The sequence below is a fragment of the Procambarus clarkii genome, chromosome 48 (assembly GCF_040958095.1).
Source record: "Procambarus clarkii isolate CNS0578487 chromosome 48, FALCON_Pclarkii_2.0, whole genome shotgun sequence".
NCBI classification, from domain to species: Eukaryota; Metazoa; Arthropoda; class Malacostraca; order Decapoda; family Cambaridae; genus Procambarus; species Procambarus clarkii.
In genome coordinates this window covers 2,000,595-2,015,331 of record NC_091197.1, presented here as the reverse complement: position 1 = coordinate 2,015,331, position 14,737 = coordinate 2,000,595, and the positions used below count along the sequence as shown (strand labels likewise).

At 45.9% G+C, this 14,737-nt stretch overlaps 1 protein-coding gene across 1 annotated transcript in view; it reads right to left on the bottom strand.

Annotated features, from left to right (window-relative positions):
- Window positions 1-2,794: 2,794 nt before the first annotated feature.
- LOC138351010 (endoribonuclease LACTB2-like) overlaps window positions 2,795-14,737 on the bottom strand; it is a 36,193-nt gene continuing 24,250 nt past the window's right edge. The window contains 1 exon segment of the mRNA XM_069302481.1: window positions 2,795-9,214. Within this exon segment, the coding sequence (XP_069158582.1) occupies window positions 9,122-9,214 (93 nt within the window). The 3' untranslated portion in view covers window positions 2,795-9,121.

Below are 14,737 nucleotides of genomic sequence, written 5' to 3'. Positions count from 1 at the left end.
GAAAATCGCGCGATTTTGGCCGGTAGCGGCGAAATTCGCACGATTTTTGGCCCCTAGCGGCGAAAATCGCTCAATTTTTGGCCGCTAGCAGCGAAATTCGCACGATTTTTGGCCGCTAGGGGTGAAAATCGTCGATTTTTGGCCGCTAGCGGCAAAAATCGCGCGATTTTGGCCGGTAGCGGCGAAATTCGCACGATTTTTGGCCGCTAGCGGTGAAATTCGCACTGTTTTTGGCCGCTAGTGGCCAAATTTGCCGAAATTTTGGCCGCTAGCTGCAAAAATAGCCCGAATTTTGGCCGTTAGCGGCGAAAATTGCGCGGTTTTTGGCCGGTAGCGGCGAAATTCGCACGATTTTTGGCCGCTAGCGGCGAAAGTCGCACGATTTTTGGCCGCTAGCAGCGAAAATCGCGCGATTTTTGCCGCTAGCGGCCAAAAATCGGGCTATTTTTGCCGCTAGCGGCGAAAATTGCGCTGTTTTTGGCCGGTAGCGGCGAAATTCGCACGAGTTTTGGCCACCAGCTGCGAAAATCGCACGGTTTTTGGCCGGTAGCGGCGAAAATCGCGCGATTTTGGCCGGTAGCGGCGAAATTCGCACGATTTTTGGCCGCTAGCGGCGAAATTCGCACGATTTTTGGCCGCTAGGGGTGAAAATCGTCGATTTTTGGCCGGTAGCGGCGAAATTCGCACGATTTTTGGCCGCTAGCTGCGAAAATCGCACGGTTTTTGGCCGGTAGAGGCGAAAATCGTGCGATTTTTGCTCGCCAGCTGCGAAAATCGCATTGTTTTTTGGCCGCTAGCGGCGAAAATCGCGCGGTTTTTGGCCGCTAGCGGCGAAAATCGCGCGATTTTTGGCCGGTAGCGGCGAAATTCGCACGATTTTTGGCCGCTAGCGGCGAAACTCGCATGATTTTTGGCTGCTAGCAGCGAAATTCGCACGATTTTTGGCGCTAGGGGGTGAAAATCGTCGATTTTTGGCCGCTAGTGGCAAAAATAGCCTGATTTTTGGCCGGTAGCGGCGAAAATCGCGCGATTTTGGCCGCTAGCGGCGAAATTCGCACGATTTTTGGCCGCTAGCAGCGAAATTCGCACGATTTTTGGCCGCTAGGGGCGAAAATCGTCGTTTTTTTGGCCGCTAGCGGCAAAAATAGCCCGATTTTTGGCCGCTAGCGGCGAAAATCGACGATTTTTGGCCCCTAGCGGCGAAAATTGCGCGGTGTTTGGCCGCTAGCGGCGAAAATCGCGCGGTTTTTGGCTTCGAGCGGCGAAAATCGCGCGATTTTTGCCCGCCAGCTGCAAAAATCGCATGGTTTTTGGCCGCTAGGTTCGAAAATTGCGCGGTTTTTGGCCGGTAGCGGCGAAATTCGCACGAGTTTTGGCTGCTAGCGGCCAAAAACCATGCGATTTTCGCAGCTGGTGGGCAAAAATCGCGATTTTCGCCGCTACCGGCCAAAAATCGGGCGATTTTTGCCGCTAACGGCCGAAAACCGCGCTATTTTCGAACCTAGCGGCCAAAAACCGTGCGATTTTCGCCGCTAGCGGCCAAAAACCATGCGATTTTTGCAGCTGGCGGGCAAAAATCGCGCGAATTTCGCCGCTACCGGCAAAAAATAGCGCGATTTTCGCTGCTAGCGGCCAAAAAAGGGGCTAATTTCGCCGCTAGCGGCCAAAAATAGGGCGATTTTCGCCGCTAGCGGCCAAAAATCGTGCAAATTTCGCCGCTAGCGGCCAAAAATTGAGCGATTTTCGCCGCTAGCGGCCAGAAACTATGCGATTTTTGCAGCTGGTGGGCAAAAATAGCGCGATTTTCGCTGCTACCGGCCAAAAATAGCGCGATTTTCGCCGCTAGCGGCCAAAATTTGGGCGATTTTTGCCGCTAACGGCCGAAAACCGCGCTATTTTCGAAGCTAGCTGCCAGAAACAATGCGATTTTTGCAGCTGGCGGGCAAAAACCGCGCGAATATCGCCGCTACCGGCCAAAAATCGACCGATTTTCGCCGCTAGCGGCCAAAAAAGGGGCTATTTTCGCCGCTAGCGGCCAAAAATGGGGCGATTTTCGCCGCTAGCGGCCAAAAATCGTGCAAATTTCGCCGTTAGCGGCCAAAAATCGTGCGAATTTCACCGCTAGCGGCCAGAAACTATGCGATTTTTGCAGCTGGCGGGCAAAAATAGCGCGATTTTCGCCGCTACCAGCCAAAAATCGCGCGATTTTCGCCGCTAGCGGCCAAAAACCATGCGATTTTCGCAGCTGGCGGGCAAAAATCGGGCGATTTTTCCGCTAACGGCCGAAACCGCGCTATTTTCGAAGCTAGCAGCCAAAAACCGTGCGATTTTCGCCGCTAGCGGCCAAAAACCATGCGATTTTCGGAGCTGGCGGGCAAAAATCGCGATTTTCGCCGCTACCGGCCAAAAACAGCGCGATTTTCGCCGCTAGCGGCCAAAAATGGGGCTATTTTCGAAGCACGCGGCCAAAAATGGGGCGATTTTCGCCGCTAGCGGCCAAAAATCGTCCGATTTTTGCTGCTAACGGCCGAAAACCGCGCTATTTTCGAAGCTAGCGGCCAAAAACCGGGCGATTTTCACAGCTGGCGGGCAAAAATTGCGATTTTCGCCGCTAGCGGCCAAAAACCGTGCGATTTTCGCCGCTAGCGGCCAAAAATCGTGCACATTTCGCCGCTAGCGGCCAAAAATCGCGCGAATTTCGCCGCTTGCGGCCAGAAACTATGCAATTTTTGCAGCTGGCAAATACCACTATGAACTGTCGATAATACACTGTTGTTGGGAAAATAAAGAAAAGTTAACACTATCAATGTTTTTTATTTTTCTACAAAGGCAAAAGATTTCCCAAAACACTGATGGCTGGGCAAAATTAACACAGAAGGGAGTTACCAAGCCAACTAACAACTAATTTGTTATTCCTGGATGACTCGATCACTAATTTTGATAGCTTAAAGTCACACCACCCCCAGCCACACCTCTCCAGCCTAAACACGTCTATATAAACGCCTGTCTAGTCATTAAGTGGCTACGGGCTCACCATAGCCCGTGCTACATGGACACTTCGTTCTGAGTAGCTAAATCTGAAACAACAACAACATTAAGTCTCTCGACGGACTACAGCCCCTCTCCTGTGCCAAGTCCACTACGGGCTCACCATAGCCCGTGCTACTTGGAACTTTTTGTTCCAAGTAGCGAATCTTAAACAAGAACAACATTAAGTCTCACTACCAGTAGGACACCATCGCACATGCAGGTGTGATCGGTTTCACCATCTCTCTCAGGTCAACTATTATATCATGTACACCTTGATGCCCTCACAGAGCGCTCCCTCTCCCAAAGCTTTCAACACTGATGGTTTTCTACATTAATAGTGCTGCCTGAAGTGAAGTTGTCGTGACAACAGTTGACTGCTCTTCTTGAGTGAGGAAACTTCCCGTGTAAATAACTGAACCTTCACTCTCCAAACATATATTTGTCATATTTGTTATGTGCAAATACTTTTTGCACTTAAGCTAACGCATGTATCCAGAGATGACACACAAATACGTGACCATCATTCAATTTTGCACTCAACTTAGGACATTACTGTAACATGCTTCTGTCCGAAGCTAGGCAAGGATTTAATAAAATCATCAATGATGGACTAAAAGTATCTCCTATGGATATACCATCCCATATTTGCCTCCGAATGCACGGTGGAACTGATACATATGGCAGAGACAGGGAGTTTGTTACCACCCAGGACTGCCTTTGAGCAGCCTGAAGGCGAAAACAAACATACAGAGAACTCCAAGAAAATTAAACTAAGACCATTGACAAAGTAAAATCTACAATTGTTCCATCTGTTCACAATATTACTCTGCAGGAAGAACCACATAGTTATAGGCCTAGCAATCATATCAGCAGACGACTAGACTTAACTGTTGATAGGCTTAGGCTTATCTACCTGCCTGATGGGGTTCTGAGAGTTATTCTACTCCCCAAGAAATAACTACTTGGCTACAAAAAATAACTGACCACATAACAAGAATGCACTCGGGAATGGGGTTAAATGAGTTCATAAGGTTTGGTTGATGAAGATTAAGCCACCCAAGAGGTGGCACGGGCATGAATAGCCCCTAAGTTCATAAAGCACTTTGCACGCTTTTGTAGTCTGGTGATATAGCCCTCAGCTTTGTGGTTTACTGAACGTTTGTCCAGTTTTCGGCGTGAAGCCATTGAGTACATCTAGACAACACATGAACTTTCAAGCTAAACTTTCTTATATGCTCCACTCACTTGAGGTCTATAGAAGAAGAACGAAATCTGATTATGTATTTTGCTTCTACAAGGTACCAAACTCCATCAAAATATTAAATATGTACCCAACTTAATTAATTATTAATCAACCAATTACTCCATGGGATAAATGAGATCTATCAGTGGATTTTGTAAATGAGCCCAAGAAAGATAGTGTGCACTCTACATTATTAAAACAGTTAACACTCAAAAGCATCACTGAAAGTACTCGGAGTATGGGTAACGATGTGTATCAGTGCTATACCGACGGCTCTGTAGAAGAACGTGCACCATGTACCAGATGTGCATGCAATATATTTGAACAATCTTCTCTCGTACATACAGCAATGAAGCGCATCAATGACTGGGCAAGTACAACTCAAACCGAACTTGCAGGCATATACCTTGCCACTGATTTTTTAAAAGACAAACCCAGTGGACTTACATACTGTGACTCGCATCCTGGCATTGAACGCACATAGTAGTGACACACAGAAAATAGTCAGTGATATTCGAATGAATGTTTTACCCGCTAAAGAAAACAGATTTGAAATTAAATTCCTATTGATACCATCACATGTTGGCATCTCAAGGCATGACACTGTTGATATGCTTGCAAAGACAGCCTGCAGAAAACCAGTGCTAGAAATTGATATGGGTGTTTCATTAGCAGTGACAAAGATCATACTTATACAAATATCTAATGAAGATCTCACACACCTAACAAATTACAAAACACCGGAAAGTTGTAGCATTAACTATTATGATAGATATCGTGAGGAGACATTCACATATGCGACTAATACAACAAGAACCCGACAATGTGATGTTATAGTGGCCAGAATACGCCTGGGATATAGACGTATCTGGCAGCTTTCTCAAAACCCAAATGTCGAGTACACAATGTGTCAACTTTGTGAAAGAGAAAACATTCACTCTCTTGAACATTATATTGTAGAATGTCCCATATTGACTGACTTTCCCCCTCCTGGGCTAAGGTATGCTGAACTCTGTAATTACTATATGAGTACTGGAACACTTGATATATTGGACTTGTATCCAAGCTTGACCATGTAATGTATCAATTATACAATGTATGTAGGTGATGTAACTATATAACCTGAGCTTGTAAATGCACCTTCATCACCTTCAGTGATTTTAGTGCTTAATTGCACACTAGTTTCTCTATCAGCTATCTCACCCTCTCAGAGTAAAAGAGACAAATGTATGTGAATGCATGTGTGTGTGTGTATATATGTATGTATACACGTATGTATATATGTATGTAGTCACCTAGTTGTGTTTGCGGGGGTTGAACTCTGGCTCTTTGGTCCCGCCTCTCAACTGTCAATCAACAGGTGTACAGATTCCTGAGCCTATTCGGCTCTATCATATCTACACTTGAAACTGTGTATGGAGTCAGCCTCCACCACATCACTTCCTAATGCATTCCATTTCTCAACCACTCTCACACTAAATAAGTTCTTTCTAATATCACGAGGCAGTATATGTGTGTATGTATATGTATGTGTATAAAGTACATATGGATGATCAGAATTACATTTCACCTTTGTAAATGCACATTAATGACACTATCTAAAAGACACATCGAACACTTTATCTAGGGCATACGTAAATCTGTGTATCTATGTATTTACATATGTAGGTTAGCTTAGCATTTTAAAAGCACTGAATCACCTTCTGTGGTTGAGTGTTCAATAAACCCTTGAACTATATGTTTAACACATCTCTAACCCTGTCCATGGAGGACAGAAGAAAATGTATATATGCTCCTTAGCATTGTAAATGTGTGGCCACGTCTGTGGTACAACAAAAAAAATACTTCCACCACTAACACCACCTGCCCCCTGACAACAACTTCTACCACCTGCCCCCTGACACTAAACCCCAACTATTGACAACATTTGCTCCCTGACTCCAACCATAAAAAGTGACACCAACTGCCTCCCCTGACACCATTTTATCATCCTTCAACCATTTCTCCATGGAAACAATGGGCAAGCAAAATAAAACGCTGTACAACTCTTTACACTTTGGCGAAACATGGTTGATGACACCCACTTCCGACGCTCAGTCTCGGTGACTGCTTGAACGAACAATCCTCCCTTACTCGAACATCACTATGTTTCACTTAACATTTAATACTGAATGCAATTGGATCGGATAATCTGCAAACTCGTTACAGCGGGGTTCATTAGCGTGAGGATGCACTGTACTTAAAACAGTAACGATCTTGCCACTTCACAAAGGAGGTAGTAAAACTGATGCAAAAAATTATAGACCAATAGCTCATCATAAAAATCTTTGAAAACGAATGGTAAGATCACAAAACACATGAAATCACAGTGTCTACATATCCCTGGTCAACATGTAGGCAAGTGGTGTTTGTTTTTGCATATTAAACCCCCCAAATTTGCTACATATGCCATGGCCAACAGAACAGGGCACTCCTGCCTCTCACAATTGCTGGACTATGGCATGGCCTCAGATGCCTTGGAAGACAAGCAAAATGCTGATGCAATATAAACACATTTTGCAAAAGCCTTCAACACATGTAACCATGGTATTATTGCAAACAAAATTCACACAAAAGGAATTAATGGCAAAGTAACCCCGTATCAACCTACCCTGGTTTGGCGACCTGGAGAAGCAACCCCAGACTGACAACCAGAGCGCAACTCCAGTCTCCTGAGACTGATGGATGCCTAATACTACTACTACTACCTCCTTCATACAGAGGACCACTTGGTTTGGGAACCCCTTGGGATAACATCTGTCGGTAATCGTGTAAGTTCGTAAACGAGAAATATAGGACAAAAATAAGCGACAAATGATAGAACCAAAATAGAGAAAATTCAAAAACAATCTAGTGGGTTCCACCTGTTATGTTGATGATCAATATTGATGAAGAATAGTTATTTACATGGAAGAGGTGGTGGTGGATGTTGTTGGTGTTGGTTTGGCTCAAGTGGAGAATAATGGTGATGAGGTAACCTCAGATGTTGAAGCATTTGGGTCAACATGTGATGAGTCAGGTGCAGGTTGGCGATGCAAACTTTCTTGAAGGCCTTTGCAAAAGACTCTTTAATTAACATTTGTTTCATTCCCTTTGATCTTTTTTTAAAAAACTTCATTTACAAATTGTACTGGCTCATCATGTCCTTAGTTTCGAACTCACTGTAACTTGTGTCCATAAATGCCAGAATGCCTTCAAAATGTTACTGGCGGGCAGGCTGGCTAGCAGGTGGGGGGGGCTGGTTGGCTACCAGGCAGATGGGTGGGCAAGTCAAGCCTGGCCCAAGGCCAGGCTTGACTTGTGAAAGCTTGGTCCAACAAGCTGTTGCTTGGAGCTGCCCACGGGCGCCACATATCCACCACAGCCTGGTTGATCCAGCACGTCTTGAAGAAAACTATCTAGTTTACTCTTGAAGAAGTCCACGGTTCTTCCGGCAATATTTCTTATACTTGCTGGAAGGATGTTGAACAACTGTGGACCTCTGATGTTTATACAGTGTTCTCTGATTGTGCCTATGGCACCCCTGCTCTTCACTGGTTCTATTCTGCATTTTCTTCCATATTGTTCACTCCAGTATATTGTTATTTTACTGTGTAGATTTGGGCCTTTACGAAGTACTAGGGAGATGGATCTTTAACTTGTTAACAAACAGAACCCAGAGTGTAATAGTGAACAAAGTAAAATCTAAGTCATCCATTGTGAAAAGCTCAGCTCCCCTTTTTTGTGTTCCCTGTGTCCCCAAGGTATTGTGCTTGTTCGTCTACTTTTCCCCTCTTCCTCATATCAGACATAGACAAGGATACAAATTATAGTACTGTATCATCCTTTGCAGATGACACTAGATTTTTCATGAGTAGACAGACAGAGAACAGGATAAAGCAAACATCCTTGTTAATCTGATCTTAATTAATGGGCAACAGAAAATAACATGATGTTCAATGAGGATAGGTTCTAATTACTGCGCTATGTAAACAACAAAAACATCAAAGCACAAACCACAAAAAACACAGTGAAACCACACTATTGAAGAAAAGCCAATGTAAAAGATTTAGGAGTAATCATATCAGAAGACCTTACTTTAAAAGAACACAACAAAGTTGCTGTTGGAACTGCAAGAAAACTGACATGTTGGATAACAAAAACCTTCCAAACATGAGATGCCATGTCAATGATGAAACATTTCAAGACATAGTCCTTGACATAAACAGATATACTGTATATACTGTTCATACATACAGACACTAATTCATCAATTCAGAGTTGATTCAAACTTGGGTTGTTTGGATGTCTTTGTCTTAAAGACACCTTACAATTCACCCACAGTACCATGTAAAGAATGAAGCTAATTCTCTCAAGATACTATTAAGAGAGAAGTATTGGTTTTAAATTTTACCTCATTCATATTATTCCCCATGGAATCAACACATATAACAGATACAAGATACACAGAACTAGTTTCAATTAAATAGGGCAATTCTTGTCCCCTAACTCCCCTTGTCACTTCAGGGGGGTATAGGGTGTTTATGTAGCTTCAGGGCACCAATCCCCCCAGCCACAGGCCATGGCAAGAAGGCACCCCTAAGCATACCTAATACTCTATCAAAACACAAACTAAAATACACATAAATGGCAGATCTCATCACAACCCACAAGAGTTAAGATGATACTAATAACACACAATAATAACCTGAAAAAAACAAACATTCAATGGACAATTCTTTGGTATTTGGTTTTTTCTTATATGGGACACGGCACACACAGCAGTCTTTACTACAATTGATCTTTCCTGTCAATATGACACCACTTGTTTCATTGATTACGAATTAAGCCATCCTTGAAGAGTTTCTGCCAATGATGGGTCACATTGAACTCGGCTGCTCTGTGTAGGTGCTCAGGAGTTTCCTGTAACAATAAAGAACATAATACCCTTGTAAAAAACTTCTAAAGATAAACATGCCAATACATAATGGATGACAACATGTTAACTAGATGTGTTTTTGCCACTCTGTGGTGTTAAAAATGTCATGCAGTATACCTGTTAAACTATTGAAATTACTATTTCCAAAACAATGGCTGAATTAATCACTGGTTCAAACCTCAACTTATGTGAATTCCTACTTGATACCTGCTTGATGGGGTTCTTGGAGTTCTTCTACTCCCCAAGGCCACGCTTCATTTGTGAGAGCTTACTCCACCAGGCTGTTGCTTAGTGGCCCGCAGGCCCACATATCCACCACAGCCCGACTCGTCCGACACTTATTGGAGAAAATTATCTAGTTTCCTCTTAAAGATGTCCACGGTTGTTCCGGCAATATTTCTTATACTCGTGGGAGGATGTTGAACAACCATGGACCTCTGATGTTTATACCGTGTTCTCTGATTGTGCCTCTGGCACCTCTGCTCTTCACTGGTTCCATTCTGCATTTTCTTCCATATCATTCACTTCAGTATGTTGTTATTTTACTGTGCAGATTTGGGACCTGGCCCTCCAGCATTTTCCATGTGTATATTATTTTATATCTCTCTTGTCTCCTTTCTAGTAAGTACATTTGGAGAGCTTTAAGACGATCCCAATAATTTAGGTGCTTTATCACGTCTATGTATGCTGTATATGTTTTCTGTATTCCCTCCATTTCAGCAATCTCTCCTGCTTTGAAGGGGAAAGTGAGTACAGAGTAATACTCAAGACAGGACAGTACAAGTGATCTGTATAGTACAACCATTGTGATGGGATCCCTGGATTTGAAACTTCTCGTAATCCATCCTACCATTTTTGTGGCTGAAGCAATATTGGCTTAGTTATGCTCCTTAAATGTTACGTCATCAGACATCATTATTCCCAAATCCTTTCCATGTTGCTTTCCTACTAAGGCCAGATTTGATTGTGTTGTGTAATGTATTATGTTTTAGGTCCTCATTTTTACCATACCCGAGTACCTGCAATTTATCACTGTTAAATATCATGTTATTTTCTGTTGCCCAGTCGAAAACTTTATTAATACAGTGGCACCTCGATTAAAGAGCGGCTCTATTTACGACCATTTCAAGTAATGAGCAAGCCACTCACAGCAAATGTGTCTAACCCTCAAGCAAGCAAGCCACTCACAGCAAATGTGTCTAACCCTGTCCATGGAGGACAGAAGAAAATGTATATATGCTGGTTAGCATTGTAAATGTGTGGCCACGTCTGTGGTAGAAAATAATAAAAAAAAAAAAAAAATAAATAAAAAAAAAAATAAAAAAACAGCAAATATGTGTCTATTGACGAGCTTCACCTCTATTAACGAGCAAAACCACATGGTGCTTCCTAGCGTCAAGCGGGTTCTCGCAAATTCTCGGACGCCTCCGACCCCAGTGTTGTTGTTGTATCGTGCACGACAAGCATCCCTCTGCATTTATTTGTGCTTTTCTTTGTTTTTTTGTGGTTTTGTGACTACAATTTGTAATGCACAATGTCATCAAAGAAGCTGCTTGCTGAAGATAGTGTTGTCGAGATGAAGAAAGGCACAATTACGGTGGATTTGAAGGAAATTAAAGCAAAGCACGAGCGTGGTGTCTGTGTGACTGATCTCACAAAACAGTATGGCAGGGCCTCATTAACAATTTGCACCATTAGTAAGGGGATGAGGAGGTAAGGGAGGATGCTGCCTCTTCCAGTGAGATCAGGGAAATGTTGGGAATGTTTGAAAAGGTGACCGCATTCTTGGAAAAACTGCCCTGATAAAGCAGTAACAACCCGGTGTCTGAACATGTTTAATGACAATTTGCTGTCTTGTTTTAGGAACATCCTAAAACAAAGACAAAAGCAATTGTCAATAGATACGTTCTTTGCAAAAGTAGAGAAAAGAAGAGCCAGTGATAGTGAACCACAACCCGGTCCCAGTGGGGTCAAATTCCCAAGAAGATAGAGCCCGCCTGACTCAGAGGTGGATTCTCCTTCCACACCATAACCCCTCTCCTCCTTCCCACCTCCCCATCATCTCCCTCAAGCCAGCAACGACTCTTCATAAGGTAAAGTAAACATGAAAACACTACAACAAAACATTTATAATTACATGTGCAGTATTATATTTACATAAAACAATGTCATACAAGTATGCATGTTTTTGGGAGTGGAACGGATTAAATTTATTTCCTTTATTTTCAATGGGGACATTTGTTTCTTAAGACAAGTTTTCCACATAACGAGTTCCATACCAGAACGAATTAAACTCGTTAATAGAAGTGCCACTATATCTGCTTGAAGTTTTTCAATGTCTTCAGCAGAGGTAATTTTCATACTGATATTTGTGTCACTTGTATCAATAATTGCATCAAACAATGATACAAAGCTGTGACTTGTATTTTTATCTATATCTGATATGAGAATACGGAAAAGCAGTGGCGCAAGGATTGTACCCTGAGGTACAGAGCCTTTAACGGTGCTTGGACTCGATTTTATATAGTTGACTGATACTCTGTGTGTTCTGTTCGACAAAAAACCAGCGTTGAATGTAATGAAACGCCATTTTCTGGGTGAGACCCGGAGGCTTCCCGGAGCTTTACCGGCTGATATGCTAATATCAGACTTTGGCATCAGTCATGTGTATGGAGTTCTAGGGCCTACCGGGGACCACGGCCAGAACCTGGCCCCCTCAGAGAGGCAAGGGGAGCAATGGCCTATAGAAACCCCCGTGTGGTTGGAAGCATTCTATGTCTGCCATCGACCGGGTCAAGCATCCAGAAAGGTAAGCATTCCAAAACAAACCCCTATTCTGGTGAAAATTGCTACCTAAAGCCAAACTAGTGGATAGAACTCTTCAACAGAAAACAAGGAAACTAGTATGACGTCATACGTCACCGCGCCGCTGTCTGCGCAGCTCTCCCCTCCCAGGGAGGGGGAAGGGGGAGCCCCACACCTCCCACGCCGGCTATCCACCCATCAGTTCTGAGGCTGGATGTCAAAACACGCGAAAAAAAACGCCGACCGGAGGGAGGGAGGGTTGCCGGGGAGCCTCCGGGTCTCACCCAGAAAATGGCGTTTCATTACATTCAACGCTGGTTTTCTGGGAGAAGCCCCATCGGCTCCCTGGAGCTAACTACCCACAGAGGAAGGTCAAAGGGACAGAACCGGGAGGAGGGCACCACTCACCCCCCCAAGGAGGCAAGACAACCGGCAGCAAACGCCAACCCAAGGCGTCACAGCCCCGAAAAGTCCCGGGAACAACACGAGAACAACGAGCAGCAAGGCCCCTGCACGAACACCAAAAATCCATGCCCAAAAGACCGCAAGGCCACGTCGCCCAGACAGCAGCGAGAGCAGCAAAGCCACGAACGCCACAGGCATGAGGGAAGAACACGGGCAGCTTAGCCGCAAGAACATGGCTGACCACCCGGGACACTATCACCTGCGAACCGGGAAGAACAGAACCGGATCAATGCAAAACGCGCTCCGGAGAGAACGCGCTCCGGAGAAACGTGCTCCTGACCAGAGACCAGGATGGTGCAAGCGGCGCACGAACAGGCCGGAGTTGAAACGACGCACAAGACAGCTGACTAACAGTGCAGAAGCAACACCAAGACCGAAAGCAAGCTGAAGCGGCTCCGCCCGCCCCGCACGAAAAGAGGCGACAGTATGTGGCAAGACGACGGCCCCCAACCCCCACCAGAAAACCAAGCCGAGAGTAAACCAAGCTAACAAGAGTAACCACCTAAGAAGGGACAGGAAAAGGAAGGACCGCCAAAATACCCCATACTGCCGCCAAGAGAAGCACACAGGTGGGACACCTACCACGAAGCCACCTGACCACCAACCGGAGGCCAGACCGCGAGGCAGAACATAAGCAGCCCCGACAAGGCCCCTCCATGCCCAGGAAAAGGCGGAGCCGCGGGAAAATCTCGGGCGCGACCACCGAAACCCAGGCGGCACAAGGAGACGGAACGTCTGCCGAACAGAAAAACTCCCCAAAACATGCAAGCCCGCCAGGAGTTCAGAAACGACGGGTCGATGCGAGACATCGCAAGACCCCCCCAAAAAAAAACAACCGGCAGGGCAAGCTAGGAAACCAAAGAAGGCGGAAGGGTCGCCGCCAGAACAGTACCCGAACCAAGGGGTACGAACAACTGCAATAGACCGAGACAAAGAAGCACATCACAGGACACAGGCTGACAAACGCCTAAGAACACACGCAGAATACCCCTGCTGCAGAGGAGGCAGGAAGAAAGAGCAGAAGCACAAAAACCCCAGGATAACAACCAGGGGTGGACAATCAGGCAGGGACAGAAAAAAACCCACGCAATCCCCAGGCACAAAACGGCAGCAAAATGCCACTTCACAACCGGACACAGGAACAAGGACACGCCACCGTGAAACACGGTACCAATGCACACGTGCAGCAGCAGCAACAGGCACCACTGCAACATGCAACCTGTAAATAGCAACTCCCTTCTGCAAAGGCAGAGAACGGAGCAGGCAGACCCCAGACAGGGCCAACGGAGACACGACAAAACCCCGCAGGCCCAGAAACCTGCACCAGGTGACCGACGGCGGAGAAACCCCGCTCGATATCTGCTGGATGAGGTACTGGGAGCTCTGTTACACCTCAAGCCCGGCCCAAGGCCAGGCTAGACCGGCCAGAGGGTGGCCTACCAGGCAGCTGCAAGGAGCAGTCCACCGGCCCACATACCCCCCCAACCAGGATGGGCCGGAACTGCCATACGAAAACAGGCTAGTGCGCCCTGGAAGTCCACAGACGAACCAGCAAGAAGGCTGATGCTCGCAAGTAGGTCGTGCAACAAGCACAGACCTCTGATGGCAATACAGTGTTCTCCAATTGTGCCAATAGCTTCTACCAGATAGGCGGGACCCAAGAGCCAAAGCTCAAATCCTGCAAGCACAGCCAGGAGCCTTACCAGGTGAGTACAGAACCAACCCTACAACCCCCACACCTCACAACATTAAAAAAGGAGGGTCCCCTGAATGACTCCAGCATGGGCTGGACATGCACATGAGGGGGCAGGAAGGGTTGAAAAAGGGACACTCACTGGTGTGCGAACGGTCACAGTCGTACAAAAATATACCTAACTAAAGACAGGTATATAAACAACTCCGCATCCAGCGCCCGGCCAAAAGACGCCAGACCGCAGAAACTCACCTGGCGAACGGTGGCACGAACTTGACGACTCAACCGTGCCCAGAAGAACCTGGGAGCACCGCCAGGTGAAGACGCCAGAGCCGGACCATGCCGGACCCGCAGGAGAGCAGGGAGAGGCGAAGGAGGCGGTCCACACCCATGACAGGGAAAACCACGGTGTCCTCCCCCACAACTGGGAACCAGGACACCCCCGGCGCGAAGGGGCACATACCGCAGCCAGGGAAAAGAACGAGAGGCAAAGCACTGTAGCAAAAAGGGCGCAAAACACCAGCACTGAAACACCGCCCAGACC